Raw genomic sequence first — 18,839 nt, forward strand, 5'->3', positions numbered from 1 at the left:
TTCAGAGCAGCCAAAAACCACGCTCAATATTTTCTCGTCGACGAATCTCGTATTCGTTGACGAATTTTCTTCTGCACTCGTTGACGAGTCCTAGAAATTTCCTAAAATTAAAATTATCCTCAAAATGTAATGTCGTCGACGAAGTCTACGGCCTCCTTCTATTTCTATATTATTTCTTTTTTTTCCCTCTTTATTATTAAAATGTTATTATTCTTCGGGTCACTACAATTTGATTGCAAATCCTAAGAACCCCTAAATACATATTATTGAGGGATATTATTTTTCAAACATAGTGTTTAAATCTTTGCTATATTCAAAACTGTTTATTTATTCAAAGATCCAACGTTACAAATTATTGATAGCAAGAATATATATTTGCGTATTATCAAAGATTGTTTTTGAAAGGATCTTGTTTTTTAATGTTGCTTAAAGTATTATGAAATTGAATCTTATTTTTTCTCCAAAACATTTATTTATAAAATCATATTTGGGAGATATTGATTTAAAGGATTGATTTGTAAAACATATCATTCATATAACGATATTTTCGTTACATATATACTGAACTTCAAGTTTTATCATATGAATATGTGTTAGGTTTTCCATTGTACTCACTAGTTTTGTTAGAAGCAATATTGAATTTTTACATATTTCAAATTTTATATTGTAATCACAATTCAGGTTGTGAACCGGGTGAGGAGGAAGTTGTACCTCTTGTAAGCAACGTATTGTAACGGAAACTCCGTTTCGATTAAAGAAGTAGGGATTTAGTGGAATCCTTGAGTGGGTTGCTCAAGGCGAGGACATAGGCCGAGTTGGTTAAACCTCGTAAAATTGTGTTTACCTTTTCTCTTCCCTTATCTTTTTAATTTCCGCTTGCATTTCATTATTAGCTTTTGCATGGTTGTATGTTGATTTATATTATACGCACTTGATAATTAATTGGGTAAAATAGAATTTATTGAGATAATAATTTGAATTAATTTCAAGCCCTTGCAATTAATTTGTTAAATATTGAAATATGGATTAAGTGGTAAAATAAACTAAAAGATTTTTAAAATACTCAATTCACCCCTCTCTTGGGATTACACCTAAATTAACATATGAGAATGAAACAAACTTTTGGACTGACAAATAGACTTCTATGGATACCCTTAACCTTTTCCAACACATTTTCGACATGAGGTCCCAACAAAAGGCTAAAATTACAGATTTTTTGCAGTTCCATAATCATAGTCCCTTTTGGTGTCTGGTGTTTAAGCATCAAAGCATAGGAAAGGAGGCAAATCAAGTGCTGGAGCTCTTGAATTTGATTTATAAAGTTCCGATTAGAAAAGGCCATCTGGACTCATGCTCTTGGGAACTCAACTCTTCTAAATTCTTTTCAGCGGCGAGCTTCTACAAAGTTCTCGCCCAGCTACCCCGTCTTAAACCAGTACCAAGCTTTGGAACATCTTCATTCCGACAAAGGTCAACTTCTTTTGCTGGTTGACAATTAATAACAGAATTCTGACTACAAATAATCTACAAAAAAGAGGTTGGAAGTTGGCTCCAATGTGCGTTCTCTGCAAGAAGGATGTTGAAAATATTAATCATTTGCTCATTCACTGTCAGTTTAGTAGAAATGTGTGGTATTCCCTATACTATTTCTTGCAATTATAGATGGTCATGTCGTATAAGATCAGTTTGCTTTATGATCTTTGGAATTCTACGTTACTTAAAGGTTTTTTGAAGAATCTGAGAGCAACCATTATGGGGGTGGTCTTTTAGGAGATCTGGAAAGAACAAAACAGAAGAATCTTTAGGGAACACTCCTCTTTAGCTGTCAAGATTCACTCTAGATGCATTTCTAGTCCCTTCCTTTGGTTTAGGTCCTATCACATTCTCTCGAATTTGAATTGGGAAGAGTTTCATTGCATTTTATCTTATTTAAGAGGTTAATTCGGTGGCTCTCTTATGTCATGGGGTGCTCCTTGGTATCCGCCATATCTTTATTGGTTGGTCGTGTTGTAGGTTGGTTGCTTCATTGTAATGTTGTCGTCATCACGCGATGACTGATTTTAGGTTGTACCGCAGTCCCGATCTCCTTCTTTTCTCAAGTTTTTGGCTTGACCTTGGTTTGCTTTTTTTTTTTTTAATAAAATCTTTACCTTTTCAAAATAATAATAATAATAATAGACCTGGTACTGTCACAATAAGTCCGAGATCATAGTGCAGTCACATGATCTTTCCATGCATATTGGCTCCAAAAAACTTTGAGACAGGGTTATCATTCATTCTCCAGTCACATCCATAATATCAACATCTCAAAATCCCATAACAAGGATATGTGCCATCCATACATATAATATGTGTGTGTAATAAGTATTCTAATCAATAATTAAGTACTTCAGAGAAATGATAATACCAAGGTGAGATGCAATAATTGAATAACTGAGTAGTTCATGCTTCCCATAGAAATTAATTAGTGATATTACCAATGTGAGGCAAGTTCATCATATGCAAACCAAACCAAAGCTCTTCACGTGCAGTACCTAGGCCAACTATGAATATCAAGAAGAAAACAAAAACTCCTCTCAGAGAAGTTTGGACGCACAGAAAAATTTCTTAAAATATTTTCTGTCGGAAAAAATCTTGCGGAAAAGAATAAAAAATTTAGACCATATTTTTACTGTTCTTTGCCTGTGGGGGTGGGGGGGTATGAGTGAATTGCTACCAAACAAATGGGAGGTTTAAGAGGATATATTTGGCCATTGGTTGGTGCTAATTCACATGTTTTACAATGACAAGATTTTCTCACAATTAAGATAGAAAAAAAAAAAAAAAAAAAAACCCTTATCATAATTACGAATACTTTTACTAGTACAACAACAACAATAAAATCAAGTTTTAGTCCCACTAAGTGGGTCAGTTATATGAATCATTTTTCGTCAATTTATGCGATCAAAATACTTTTACTAGTATTTAAGAATTTAAAATTCAGATATTAAATTTTTAAAAAAAAATATATTGTGAATATGTTCCACGAGATTATATACAAAGCAAGATGAATAGAGAAATCAAAAAGAAATGAACACAACAATTTAAGAGGTTTGCAGTGTGCTTACACGTGTCTATGGAGTCTTTACGTAATTTTTGTTAGCACTGGAGGAATTCATTGGTGGACTTAATACACATGGGTGAGCATCAACTTAATCCAAAAGTTTAAAACTATTGAATCTTGGGCCCAACCATGTATATAAGTATCCATCATCCACTCAATTTTTTTAATATGGGACAAACTCACAAGTAAAATTCTCAACAATTTTCACTAATATATGATCAAAAAGAAACTATCTTAAGTTTCAACCCTTGACTACATACATCTATATATATATATATATATATATAATTTTATGTGAAAATTCCAAAATGCCCTTATATGATACTATAATTATATTATGCTTTAATTCAAATGTGAATCTACGTCCAACTTAAAATTAATATTATATTAAATTTCATTTAAGTTTATAATCTAAAATTTAAGCTCCTGAACACTAGAATGAACCCAAATCCCACTTGCTGTGTCATTAAGGATGTCTGCTTTTAGCATAAACCAAACTTCCACTTGCTCTAATCTCATAAAAGTTATGGGCAGAATTGTCCCAGCCGCATGAATTTATATATATTTGAAATAGGCTGCATGAATTGATATTTAAGCGGTAACTATATATGAATAGTAAGGACAACATGCTAGCAGCCACCTAGTGCTTTGCTGACCTGTACTGTTTATATATACATACAGTGCATAAAATTCTCGTGTTTGCAGAGTTTAGAGAACGAACAGACTATGACAGTCTATAATACACAATTTTACTTTACATTTTTAGAAAAAAATTACTTCTTCATGTCTCGAATTCAATCACACACTACAATTCTACAATTGAATGTAGACTCCCCTTTAATATATATAATGTCAACTCTCGTGCATTGGAGTCTAGAAAAGGAATGGATCATGCCCATTTATAATACGCCATTTTACTTTTTAATTTTTAAAAAAAATATACTTTCACATGCCTCCAGTCACAATTTTACCATTGCACCTAAACTCTCCTTCATATATATATATATATAATTTTATTGATAAAGATCCAAGCATATATACTCTATAGCAGTGTACGTGTCTTCTTGAACTAATCCATATGGGTGGCTATGTATATCTTGCTCGTGATGACATTATATATATTTATTTATATATATCAGAGACATTCCTTCTGGTTTTGGGAAAGTGGTTCTGAAATTTTAAACAACGCTTTCTAATGTTCTTTCACGGAAATGGGGGATTCAAATTCTTGGAAAACATGCCCGTGATCAAATAATTGATCATTTTTTAAATCAACATTATTTACCATGCCCTTACAAATTACAAGTGACACCAATCTCAGACATTACGCCCGGAAAGGCCGAATATTTTTCATCACTAAAATTCACATTCGCATTTGTTTTATATCGTTTTTATTGATATTTGTACAAGAAGCAAGTACACTCACATGCAAATTTGAATATATGTGTACATGTTTTGTTTGTCATGAGAGAGAGAGTCTAACTGCATCTAAAAGAATCCAAGGGCTTCTGTAGATAGTCATGGGAGTATCTAATACTATGTGGGTTGGCCAGTAGCAGCGGAGAGTGTTAGTGGGTACATATATAGAAGTAATTGTTTGTGTATATATGTATAATGAAGAAGCTGAAATATAAATTGATTGGCTACTTTCGAGATATTTAATACAGTCACGAATGTGTCTACAGATTCTAGACACTTCCTTCCTGGTAGGTTAATCTGGAGTTAGCTATATAGTTGTCATGAGTATGGTTTTGATTATTGTTACCTTGTGAGTGGTAATGGTGGTGTTCTTAAACTTAAAATGTATGATCATTAGATCTTTGATGATTACTCATATGTGAAAGAAAATAATTCAGAGATAACTTTTGAGGGAACACCAGGTGAGAGGCCTACTTCTTCCCGATATTTTATTGAGTACTAAGTAGGCACCCTGAGGAGCACTCAACCTCAAGCTCTTGATAATATATCTTCGAGGGGAGTCCCATAGATGATCCATTTGAGAATAAAATCACGGTACTCTCATGCATGGTTCATCCTTAAAACTAAGGCCGGGCTCCGGCCACATGTACAGAAGCAAATAGTATTCTACTGTATATGGTGCTGAAAGAAACAAAAGGGACAGTATGCAGAAGTTTTGTTGAATTTTCCCCATAGACTCACGAAGTAAACAGTACTAAATGCTGATTGCTGACATAAGCTGTGAGCATTTTGATGAGTCTAGCTAGGAAGTAGGGCAGGAGGAATGAATGACATCGTTGCTTTTACAGTTAGAAGCCAGCTTTGAAGCAGAGAAGAAATTAAATTAGCTCGGTATATGCAAGTTAAGGTGGGCAGCAGCAGCAGCAGCAGAAGAAGCCAGAAAAGCAGACAGCTAATGGGTGTGTCTTCTTCTATTCCGGGTTGGGAATATTTGGGAGTCAGTGATATACTGCTTAATTGCAGGAGAGAAAGAGAACAATATTGGATGTTACAGGACGCACACATGAGTGTTTTTTGGTACACTGACAGCATTGTTTGCTCACATGTGTGTTCTAACCCAAGTTAAATTTCTTTCATGCCGATAGAATCTGCGCCCCCCGCCAGCATGTCCTGCCAGCGCCCTCTGCACCGGAGAAGATGGAGCTAGCAGATTTATTTACAGGGAGGAGAAAGAGGTGAGATTCACAACTACTTGTTAATTAATCACAGGACAGAACCCCAGAGTGTGGTTTGACAATCAAAATCACTTAAAATTTAATAGCATAATTTTATTGTATAAAATCTTTAAAATGTGATGTGATTGAGTGGTTTAACTTAATAATTTCTTATACTTGTTGGGAATTCAGATAATGGTCAATCCACGCGGTGTCTTATAATTGATGTGTATTCAAAGTGGTGGGGCAAACACCTGACCGGGCTCAACACACAACCTAAAAGGGAAATATAAAACTAGAAGATGTAGGGCAGCTGTGAAAGTAGATATATAGCAAATACTAAGAGTACAATTTTATTGTATAATATCTTGAAATGTGATGTGATTGTTTAACTTAAAATTCTTATACTTGTGAGTCCAGATAATGGTTGATCAACTTTGTAGTGTGGTATCTTACAATTGGTGTGTATTCAAAGTGGTGGGACAAACACCTGACCTAGCCCAACCCACAACCTAAAGGCAAAACATAAAACTAGAAGATGTAGGAGTAGCAATAAAAGTAAGTAAAGAGCAAATACTAACAAGACCCTATATTATAACATTTGGGACTCATCTATCATGAGATGTTAGATTAATATCTGGCACCAAAATATTATAGGACCACACTAAAGCATATCTTTCAATTGTGACAAAAGACTTGCACACTATGGGGTATTGCGCTCCTTCTACCAAAACTATCCCACATAAGCAATTTGACTTTATAGAGCTTACATGGCATGACCTTATTGAAAGGGGGCATGGTACATACCTCCATGCCACCTAAATTGTTTGTATGTGTATGTGTGTATGCGCATGCATTCAAGGGCAAACATGACATTTTAAATTAATGAGTTCTAATTCGTAGATGACTAACTAACTAGCTTGGATGTCTTTGACTCTTTGAAAGTGTTGTGAAATCGTACGCTAATATTATGCAGACACAGTTAAATGAATAAAGAAATCAAAAGAAAAGAAGAATACAACGATTTATGTAATTTGACAATGAGCCTACGTCTTCAGAACCTTTACTATCTTATCAAATGAAATCCACCTTAGGGTTCAACTTTCAACTACAAATATGTATACATAGCCCCTATGTGCAAACCCAAAAATTTCCTTCATATGACACATTAGTTACACTACATCCTATCCTCCTCGCCCTCTATGCAAAACCTCCCATTTGTAACAAACTTTAAGTCGATAAACCCTTCTTAATATGAGTCATAACTCAACAAAAAAATTGGTAGGAGTTTTTATGTCAAGTTTCCTAGAGATGTCATGCCAATTTACAAACCAAACCCCCTGTTTAAATTTATATATGTATAAACAGGGCTTAGCTTCAGAATACTTTGAAGTTTTCAACATAATGCAATTAGGTTGAGCAACTGAACTTGTTATTGTGTTCGATTTTAATCTTCCGAATAACAATATAAATAGCACAAAGTACATTCACAAAAAAAAAAAAAATGTAGACAAGAGATTTTATGTGGTTCGGCAAGATTGCCTACATCCACGGAGTGTGTACTTGGAGAAAAATCTACTATGAAACGATGGTAGTACAAGATCTGATCAGACTCTCCCCAATCCCAAATCCCCTGTACACCCCTTCACCTCAAACCAATGAAGAAAAATTATTCTTAGAAAGAAAGCCCCCTCTAGCTCTCCTTGCACAAAAGTACAAGCAATACACTCTTTTTCCCATGACTTATAAACATATATATGACACCATACAACCATTGGATTTAGAGATGATCCAACGGCTGTGATAAAAGCCATAATAAATAAATAAATAAAAACACTTTTTTTTTAACAATCTCCACCTTGGCTTTTAATCACAGCCAAGCACAACATTTCATCCCTACGCTCTAGGATGCTCTATCAACAATCAATAAGAGACTACATTAACTAAGTCCAGACAGCGCTTGAACTTCTTCGTGAGCATATTTGCAGCATTTCAATCTGTGTGGATCTTCAATAATTGGAACTTACCACTTTCAACCCAACCTCTAACTGCATGGTACCGCACGTCAATGTGCTTCGTGCGAGAGTGGTAGACCTGATTCCTTGCCAAGTGGATCACACTCTGACTATCACAGAATACGTGTAACCTATCCTACATAACTCCAAGTTCCTGAATCAGTCCAATTAACCACAAAGCCTCCTTACTTGCCTCTGCCAAAGTTATGTATTCAACTTCTATAGTAGATAAAGCTGTAGTAGGTTGCAACATAGCCTTCCAACTAATGGAACCACCTGCCATGGTAAAAATGAAGTCAGAAGTAGACCTCCTCTTATATAAATCACCTGCATAATCGGAGTCCACATAACCCTGAACATTACAATCATCAGTACTTTCAAATAAGATACCATAGTTAGAAGTGCCACGCAAATATTTGAAAATCCATTTCACTGCATTCCAATGCATTCTACTTGGATTAGTAATATATTTGCTTACCAAACTAACTGCATATGACAAATCTAGTCTACTACATACCATAGCATACATCAGACTCCCTACTATACTGGCATAAGGCACACTAGCCATATCCAACTTATCCTCATCAGTAGAAGGACATTGTTTAGCAGACAACTGAAAATGAGCAGCTAGAGGTGTACTTATTGGTTTAGCCTTATCCATATTAAACATTTCCAACACCTTCTCAATATACTTACCCTGTGACAACCACAACTTTTTCTATTGTCTGTCCCTCCTGATTTCCATGCCAAGGATCTTTTTAGCTGCACCAAAATCTTTCATCTTAAACTCATCTTGTAACCTGGCTTTCAACACATTCAACTCATCAGTACTGTTAGAGGCAATCAACATGTCATCCACATATAGCATAAGGATCACATATACACCACTATTAAGTAATCTGAAGTAAACACAACTGTCATAACTACTTCTAACATACCCAATCTTCAACATATAAGAATCAAACCTCTTATACCATTGCCTAGGGAATTGCTTTAAACCATAAAGTGACTATTCGACTTACATACCAGGTGTTCTTTACCTTGTTCCATAAACCCCTCCGGTTGCTCCATAAAGATATCTTCCTCCAACTCACCATGAAGGAAAGTTGTCTTTACATCTATATGTTCCAGATCTAAATCATGCACGACAACTAATACTAACAAGGATCTGATAGAAGCATGCTTAACAACAGGAGAAAAGATTTCATTATAATCTATACCTTCTTCCTGTTTGTATCCTTTTGCTACTAACATGACCTTATATTTTATCCCTTCTAATTCTGAACTAGGTTCTTTCTTTCTAAAAACCCACTTACAACCAATCAGCTTCTTGTCCTTGGGCTTCTGAACCAACACCCAAGTGTTATTCTTATGAAGAGACTCCATCTCCTCAAGCATGACTCCAAGCCAACTATCTCGTTCAGAACTCTGAACTGCTTCACGAAAATCAGAAGTATCTCCACTACAAGTCATCAGAGCAAATGCAACTAAGTCCTCAAACACATACCTGATCGGAGGCTTAACATTCCTCCTTTCTCTGCCGGTGGTTAGCCCTGTAGGCTCATGTTTATCACCTGTCTGAGGAATTTCCTGAGGAACTGTAGCCTGTCTCGCTATATCCTATGCAACAGAATCAACAACAATAGTCTGAGTATTACCTATACCTGAATTCTGAATACTGTTCAGCTCCACCTAAATAGGTACTCCCACTGAATCAAACTCCACCTTCTTGTTAGCATTCTCCTTCAACATGGATTCCTTATCGAAAACCACATCCCTGCTAATGACCACCTTCCGTGTCATAGGGTTCACCCCGTATCCTTTCACTCATTCTTGGAAACCAAGAAATACGCACGATTTGGACTTAGAATCCAACTTTAATCTTTCTTGTTCCTGCACATGCACATATGATGGACAACCAAATATTCTCAACATAGAGTAATCTACTGGCTTACCTGTCCATACCTCCTCAGGAATCTTTGCATTAATAGTTGCAGAAGGAGACCTATTTACCAAGTAGCATGCCATACTCACTGCTTCTTCCAAGAATGACTTAGGCAGATTAGCCTGAATCCTCATACATCTTACCCTCTCTAGTAATGTTTTGTTCATCCTTTTAGCCACCTTATTCTGTTATGGCCCATGTGGAACTGTATAGTGCCTAGTGATCCCCTCTTCCTTACAGAAGTCAATTAAATAGTTGTTTTTGTACTCCAGTCCATTGTCAGATCTCAGAAACTTCACTTGTTTCCCTATTTGTTTCTCTACCTGAGTTTTCCATTTCCTAAACTTACTGAATACCTCACTCCTATGCTTCAGAAAATACACCCAGACTTTCTTGGAAAAGTCATCAATAAATGAGACAAAATAAATAGCACCACTGTGAGATTGTACCTATACTGGACCCCATACATTTGAATGAATGTACTCCAACACCTCCTTGCTCATATGCTTTCCTATTCTGAAACTCACCCTACGCTATTTACCAAACAAATAGTATTTATAGAACTTAAGCTTACAATAAGAATTACCTCCCAATAAGTTCCACATGTACAGCTCCTGCAAACCATGCTCACTCATGTGACCCAGCCTCATATGCCACAGAGTAGTATCATCTATATTTATATCTGAAGAGGTACTAGCTGCAGCTCCACCTGTTTCTGTGCTACCCATCAGAGTGTACAAATTGTTCCTCAGATGACCCTTCATTACTACCAGTGAACCTCTAGCCACTTTCAGCATATCAGCCCTAACTGAAAAAGAGAAACCATTACTGTCCAAAGAGCCCAAGGAAATCATATTCTTTTTTATATCTGGAATATGCCTCACATCCCTGATGGTTCTAACCACACCATCAAATATCCTGATTCTGATCGTTCCAATACCAAGAATATCACAGGAAGCATTATTACCCATCAACATCGTCCCTCTAGAGATTGGTTCATAGGAGTTAAATCAGTCCCTGTATGGACACATATGATATGAGCACGCCAAATCCAAAGTCCAAGTATTGGCTAAGTAACTGGAACCTGTAGTGACAGCTAAAAAATCCTCATAAAAAACTGATGAACTGTTCTCCACTACAGCAGCCTGCTCAGTCTTCTTCCTGTTCTTTTCCTTTAAATCTCTTTTCCTCCTTATACAGTCCTTCTTCATATGCCTTTCTTTCCCATAATAAAAACAACCACTCCTTTAGTTCCCATTCTTACCCCTGGACTTGGATCGAGATTTCCCTCGATTCTAATTACCCCTCCTAGAACTCCTGCCCCTCTGTTGGTTAGACTCACCCTTAGCCATCAAACCTTCGCCATGTCCTAGATAATCTGGTTTGTGAAAATTCTCACTCTCCAGAATGGCAGTAGTCACCTCATCAACTGTAAGAGTCTCCTTACCTAGCAGTAATGTGGTTTTCAAAGTATCAAGTAAACTGGAAAGCGAATACAACAGAATCAGTGTTTTATCTTCATCCTCAATTTTTACCTCAATACCCAATAACTGCATGATTCTTATTGAAATAATTGAGGTGGTTTTTGACTTTTGTGCCCTCAGTCATCCTCAACTGATACAATTGTTTCTTCAAATACAGTCTATTAACTAAGGACTTTGACATATAAATATTCTCCAATTTTTTTCAAAGCTCAGTTGGTGATATTTCATTCAACACACTGTATTTAATTTTTGGAGCTAAACTTAAGCGAATGGTACTTACCGCTTTCATTTCCAGCTCCTCCCACTGATCATCTGACATGGTCTTTGGCTTCTTGTCTTTCCCATACAATGTTTTAATCAGTCCATGTTGGACCAACACATCCTTCACAATGCTCTGCCACAAACTGAAATTATTTTTTCCATTAAAAGGCTCCACCTCGAACTTGGCCGTTGAAGTACTCACCATTTAAAACAAATTTTTTTTAATTCTCCTTTTCTCTCTCTCTCTCTCCTCTGACGTCAGCACCTGTCAAGATGACGTCAGCGTGACGTTAGCGCTCAACGGGGAGGATCCGCGCCCCGACCCGGTTGCTGGTCCAACCCATTCCACTCGACCCGGATCCCTGATCCATTGCATGTGCGACCCGCACATGTTCTAGCTGACTCGGATGCTGACCTGCGCCTTGACTTGGCGGGTTTCACTTGGATCCAACCCGCAACCCAGCCTCTTGACCCACATGTCAACCTATTGCGTTCTGTACCCGACCCGATTCTGAATCTGGGTCTGTCACTCAATTCTAGCATTGTTCATCATGTTCTTCATACGCGAAAATTTTCTTTTTCCTTCTGATTTTTTTTTTCACACCTTCAATTAAAAAATTATCATCCTTTAATTGAAAAAATTCCGGAACAATTTTCTGGCACCTAATCTGAATCAGCGTACCTCAATTCGATTTTTCAATTGAAAATTTCTTGAATAATTTTTGGCACCTGATATGAATCTGCGTACCTTAATCCGATCTGAACAAACCGCTCTGATCTTGAGCACTCTCGCAGAAAAACTATCCAAAAAATTTCTTTCGATCTAATATGATCTATTAGATCTGCACCTAATTGAAACCGTGCTCTGATACTACTTGTTGACGCGCAACAATTTTAATATTCTGAATAACAAAATAAATAGAACAAAGAACATTCACAGAAAAAATGTAGAGAGAGATTTTACGTGATTCGGTAAGATTGCCTACGTTCACGGAACGTGTACTTCGAGAAAAATTCACTATAAAACGATGGCAGTACAAGATCTGATCAGACTCTCCCCGATCCTAGATCCCCTGTACACCCCTTCACCTCAAACCAATGAAGAAAAATTCTTCCTAGAGAGAAAGCCCCCTCTAGCTCTCCTTGCACAAAATGACAAGTAATACACTCTTTTTCCCATGGCTTACAAACATATATATATATATATGACACCACACAACCGTTGGATTTAAAGACGATCCAACGGTTGTGATAAAAGCCACAATAAATAAATAATAAAAAACATATTTTTAACAGTTACCTTCTCTGGGAATCAATAGAATCATGAGGAAGGCCCTGAGCAAGAGCAAGAAGGCTTACAATGACCCCTTTAGCCCAAATCTACTACAACCCTTTAGCCCAAATCCATTTCCCACTGGACCTCAATTCTCTAAAAGTCCACTTGCACCCCAAGACCCAAGTACAAATTCTATTTTTCAGTGCTCAGGATGACCATTGCTTGGGGAGATCTATATACTGATTTAATAAAAAATGACATCGATTACATATTACCAATTTGCAGCAAATGCAACCGTCAAAGAACCCTATGCAGTTATCAGTAAGCATGGCAATTAGGTTGTGCCATTTTGGATAGAAACCAGGTGATACCAATCAAGCTTAGCTATTGATGAGCTTTGGGAGGCATGGCTACAGCCTACAGGTTTGTTATTAGAGCAGGATTGGTTCAATGCAATGGCTTCTAAGGGTGCATTTGTGTGCTTATGTGGGTGTTGGGGGTTCAGAAATTTTTGCTGGAATGCTGGGACATGTCTGACGCTAAAGTATTTCAATAGACATTGCTCAGTGAGATCATAGAATTCTCAATTGGAGATTACATGGTTTATGAAGTTCATTGTCCACATAATGTTCCTGCATGAATTTTCTTTAGGAAACAGAAATTCTTCATGCAGATTTCATTCAAAACCAATAAAAAATGAGGAGACAGAGAAGCTTAGGGGTAAAAAAATCACTGATCATTTATCAATTTCTAGATTTGCCACTCATGGGAATGATGACATGGTTGGCAGAAATTTATTTTTTTCCAAGAACCCTCTTCCCTCTGTTCTTCCTCATTTAATCAGCTCATCAAACTTGTACATATTTGACTTGATTCTCATAGCTCTGTCGATAACCTGCATTTCTTTTGTTGAGTTTACCTATCACAGGAATCCAAATATATCCCTTCTTCATTTGTGTATCTTTCAACAAATCTCCTAAAATAATTGCTATCCCAATGTTGCCTTGGATAAGTGTTTCTCGCAGATCCCTAGGTTTTTGAGAGATAGGATTATTGAGAGGACTTACTTGGCAGCTAGCTCCTTAACATTGCCTCAGATGTTAGCCTGTCAATATGAGTCATTTTAGCTCAAACTGTTATTTGGTTAATTAACCCATTTAAACTACCAGTGATCCAAAATGAACTAAGAGATCAACCACACAAGCATAATACTCCGACTTTGGCTTCATATAATCCTCCATCACCAGTAAAAACTAAATCTGTGCCACCACACTACTACTTGAAGCAAACAGGATGCATTAAAAGGGTAGACGCATTAGGCTTGGTGCCTGATTTTTCCATCCTCTTGAAGAGCTCAACAGCCTTGTCTGAAAAACCATGTTGAGCACAACCAGATATTATAGCAGTCCACGAAACCACATCAGGGCAAACAATTCGCTCAAAAACTTTGATTGCATTGATTATATTATCAGATTTTGCATAAAAAACAATCAGAGAACTCTCTATGCAGTTATCGGTATCCAACCCAACCTTACAAAGAAGACCATGCAATTGACGGCCATAGTCAAGCAAACAAAGGCGAGCACATCCAACAATAACAGAAGAAAAAGTATACTGATTGGGTGCAAATCCCTCATCCCTCATTTGGGAAAAGATGTTTAATGCTTCCTCCACCCTATCACTCTGGGCATAAGCAGTCACCAAGGTACTCCAAGAAACCACATCTCTCTCTACCATCTTATCAAAGACCCTCCTTGCTTCTCCCAGAGAGTGGCATTTAGAATAAGCATCTACAATTGCATTGCTCACGCATCGATATCTGGAGTCGCTGCCAGACTTCACAACCATCCCATGAACTTGCCGCCCAAACTGTATCTGCTTCAATGCTGCAACTGCACTGAACACACTACTGTATGTATAGAAATCCGGCTGTACATCGTTAAGACGCATTTCAGTAAAGATCTCCAAAGCTTCTGACCAAAACCCAACCTGCAGATAACCCGAAATCATGGCATTCCATGGATTACTCACTCTAGATTTACTGAAATTCATGTCAAACACTGCTCTTGCCTCAGACAAATACCCACATTTCGAGTACATATTGATAAGTGAAGTCCCCAAAACAACATTTGACTCCATACCCAATTCATCAATGTAATGGTGAACTTCTCTACCCTTACCAACATCCCTCAACTTCCCAACTGCCTTTAAAACACTAGAGAGAGCATACATATTGGGCAAAACCCCCTGCGCCTTCATCCCTAGAAAGTAATTAAATGCTTCCAAATAAAGACTGTTTGCAGTCAACCCCGAAATCATTGCACTCCAGGACACTTGATTATGCTCCCCAATGGCATTAAACGCGCACACTGAAGCTTTATTGTTGCCTAGCTTTGCATACATGTTAACAAGAGAAGTACCAACAATAACATTACTTGAAAACCCTCTCTTTACAATCTGACCATGCACTCCTTCGCCTAACTCAATACAGTCAAGCCCCACGCAGGCCTGCGCAATTGCTGAATAAGCAAACTCATCAGGCAAGATTCCAGCAATCAACATATTACAAAAGAACTCAAACCCATCAAGAAAGCATCCATTGCGCGTTGACCCCACAATCATCACGGTCCAAGAGACGACATCTCTCTCAGGCATTTCATCGAACAGCCTTCGGGCGTGCTCAAATTTGGAACAGTTGCAGTATGCGCTCACCACATTGTTGAACAGAAACAGAGACTCTTCATCATCAAGATTGGATTTTAACAGGTACCCATGAACCAAGTGGCCTTCTCGGATCGAACCTTTTGCAGAACTGTCACGCAGGAGATCAACCAAGGCCTGGTTTTGAACTTTCCAATCAGACTTCGCAACGTGATGGGACTTTGGAGCTTTTGCGGCGACGACACCTTCCAACTTTTGGATTGTTGAGCAATGTAGGGAGAGATTTCTTGTGCTTAGCTTTGTGTTTGAAACAGGAAGAGGAGATTGGCACTGATGCTGAGAGGGTTGAGGAAGCCCCGGTTTAAGACAGAATCTCAGTGACATTGTCGCCAACACAGATGGTTATTTGAAATTTTTAAGTTGCTTCAAAGTTCAAACTTACTAAATTATTAGAACATGTTGTTAGAACATTTCTAGCTCGTCAATCAGCTTCCTCAATAATAAGAGGCGAGCATTCAAATGGGTTAATTTCTTCAACTTTCTAATTAATTTTTTAATTTAAAATTTTTACTCAATAGATTGACTTAAAATTAACATATCAACTAACAATTTATTGCTTTAGTTGGTAAATTGAATTTGAACAATAGCTAAATTGGGCCTTTAGGAAGTTACTACCTTTTGAGTTTGATTAGGGGTGGAAAAACAGGTTAACGAGCTAAGTTCGAGTGAGTCATAAATGGGTAGAGGTTAAACGGGTTTGGGTTCGGATTGACCCTTTTATTAACGGATGATTAATAGAGAAACTTAAACCCGTCCGTTTAATAAACGAGCCATAAACGGATCACTTGTTTAAAAACATAATTTTTTTATTTTTATTTTTTTTAACAGTTTAGAATTCATAGCAAGAGTGGAAGACAGGCTGGCCCATGATATGCCAGTTTAAATTGGGTTAAGGTTTATTCCAAAGAAAACTATAAAAAATGAGTTTCAAAAGATAAAATGTTTTCCCTTGAGCCTATAGCCCAACTGCCCGAGCACCCTCCTTTTGCCAAATCCTACCTACTTTTAATCTCAAGATTTTAACTTGATTGTAACGACCTGCTTAATTTGTCATAAAATAAAACATAATAAATAAAATAGTCAACCTGAACCCAAGGGTAACGGGGACACATCTGATATTCATAGTGGAAACTTAAGCAGCAGTAAATGTAAATCACATTCTCAACCACACAATAAACAATACCAGAGTCAACTATAATCCCAAAACATTGTCTTTATATACAATCTCCCAAAATATAAAAATAACCCTAGTATCCCATATCACAATCTCCTGATCCTAGTTCAAACTTACCCTCCTAGTGGGGTAGTACAACTGACTTAATGGCGGCCACGATCCACTAGTCTTTTTAGGTTTCCTGAAAATTAATTAAATTCAGTGGGTGAGACATTTCTCAATAAGGGAAAATAAATTAAATATAGTCATGTGACAACATGAATATTTGATGCAATTATACATATACAGTACATTTCATATATCTGAAAACATTCATCATATCATACTGAATAATCATATACTTTCGTATTTTCTAATAAATCATACAGTTCATAAAATATCTGATATAACTAATAATATTGAAAATTCACCCAAGATGTATAGCTAACTGATGTCATGTATTATCCCCTATGACGGGTTGTGCAGCCCGAAGGCGAGACCCGACAATGGCTGGCTGACCACTGCCGAGTAAAAAATATTTGTAAGTGCGATGGGCCCGCCACACCCTAGTCCGGACTACTAGGTGGACGTCTACAACTCTACACTGAAAGTCACATCGACTATCCATCTCCCACCCCCTTGTGGGATGGGTAACACAAGTCTGAACATAATATCTAATCTATATAGCAACGGTACCATGCTCCTGTAACTGAATTGAACTATCATCTGGGTTCTGATAATACATAATACATGATAATATACAATTTAACTTAAATAGATTGATAGCATGTTCTGTAATAATGTAAAAATATACGGCCTTGCGTCGTTTACTTTCATATTTGTGACCTTGAGCCAAAATCATACATATGGCCTTGCACCGAAATCATATATCATACACGGCCTTGTGTCGGCTATCAATCACGGCCTTGCGCCGAACATTTCATAAATATCGTTCTAAATAAATAATTCATTTATCATGTATTTGAAACCATAATATACTGCATTATCTCATAATCTGTAAAAACATATTTTATTTGTAAAATTTCTATAACATAATACTTTTAAGGTAAAATGATATTCATGCCACACAATGCTGAATAAACCATACATTCCATTCTAAAAAAAAAATCATATTTCCTAGCATATCATACTAATATATATATTTTTCAACATATTATAGTAGTATTTTCCCAAACATGCATTATTACCAATCTCTTCATATATATTATACATGCTTCGTAAAAATAAATTTGCAGATAAATAATAATAATATAATTTGTATGAAAAATAACTGTTTTAGTTTATTCTCTTACCTGATATTGAAAAGAAACCCCCTAAAATACCAGTTCTGCACTTGCAAGGTTCCCCGTTCAACTTCCGGAAAACAATAACTCCCAGAACTAAATTTTAGTATTTTTTCGTGAATATTATTTTCTATAACTATGGGAAGACCAAATTTGGTATAAAAAGTCTTATCTTAAACCAGGGATGAATTCCAACTCAACTCCACCAACTATCTGCTCCCGTAGACTTGGAGAGAACTTCTTCAGGAGCATCGTGGTGGCCTCAGATTGTCGATTCGGTAAACGGTGAAGCCGAAATCTAAGAGAGAGGAGAGAGAAACTGTAGGGAGGAGAGAGAGAGAGAGAGAGAGAGAGAGAGAGAGAGAGAGAGAGAGAGAGAGAGAGAGAGAGAGGGTTTGAGCGTCAAAATTTCGTTGAAAAAATGAAGTTTGACCTTTTTATACGCTGGCCTTCGTTGACGAGCCACGTCACCTCGTCGATGAGGTCAAGAAGGCTTCTCATCAATGAACTTTCCCCCTCATCGACGAAATTCAGATTTTCCAAAATCTTCCTCTCGATATCACACCTCGTCGACGAGCCCACAGTGCAACATCGTCGACGAACGCAAGTCTGCTGCCGCTTTTATATATTTTTCTATTTTCCTCTCTCTTATTATTTAAACACCATTATTTTTCAGGTCATTACATTGATGCCTTAATATGAAAGTTTCAAATATGTCAAGTCATTCAAGTGGTAAGGAGGACTTTTGACTTTGGTTACCCCAAGGTCACGGGTTTGATTCCCCCTTGAGGCATTATGTAACGGCCCCCTTTCGGGCGTTGTCACTTTCCTTATTAGCCTTGCTCCCGTGGCAACAACGAGTACCTATCAGAGCACTCACTTAGATTGAGGCGTTACGTATCGCCGTCCCTCAATTCAGTAAGCCCCCGGGCGGAGAGTCTTAC

At 37.1% G+C, this 18,839-nt stretch overlaps 1 protein-coding gene across 1 annotated transcript; it reads right to left on the reverse strand.

The window, feature by feature from the left end:
- Window positions 1–13,251: 13,251 nt before the first annotated feature.
- On the reverse strand, window positions 13,252–15,857 carry LOC131147771 (pentatricopeptide repeat-containing protein At4g39530-like). Its single transcript, XM_058097332.1, has one exon. It carries the CDS (start codon window positions 15,760–15,762, stop codon window positions 13,993–13,995), a length of 1,770 nt encoding a protein of 589 aa, XP_057953315.1. The 5' UTR covers window positions 15,763–15,857; the 3' UTR covers window positions 13,252–13,992.
- Window positions 15,858–18,839: the final 2,982 nt, after the last annotated feature.

Source organism: Malania oleifera, chromosome 2, assembly GCF_029873635.1.
Source record: "Malania oleifera isolate guangnan ecotype guangnan chromosome 2, ASM2987363v1, whole genome shotgun sequence".
NCBI classification, from domain to species: domain Eukaryota; kingdom Viridiplantae; phylum Streptophyta; class Magnoliopsida; order Santalales; family Ximeniaceae; genus Malania; species Malania oleifera.

Bases quoted from the DNA above. Each gene is read 5' to 3' on its own strand.
- LOC131147771 (XM_058097332.1), bottom strand. From the start codon at position 15,762: ATGTCACTGAGATTCTGTCTTAAACCGGGGCTTCCTCAACCCTCTCAG.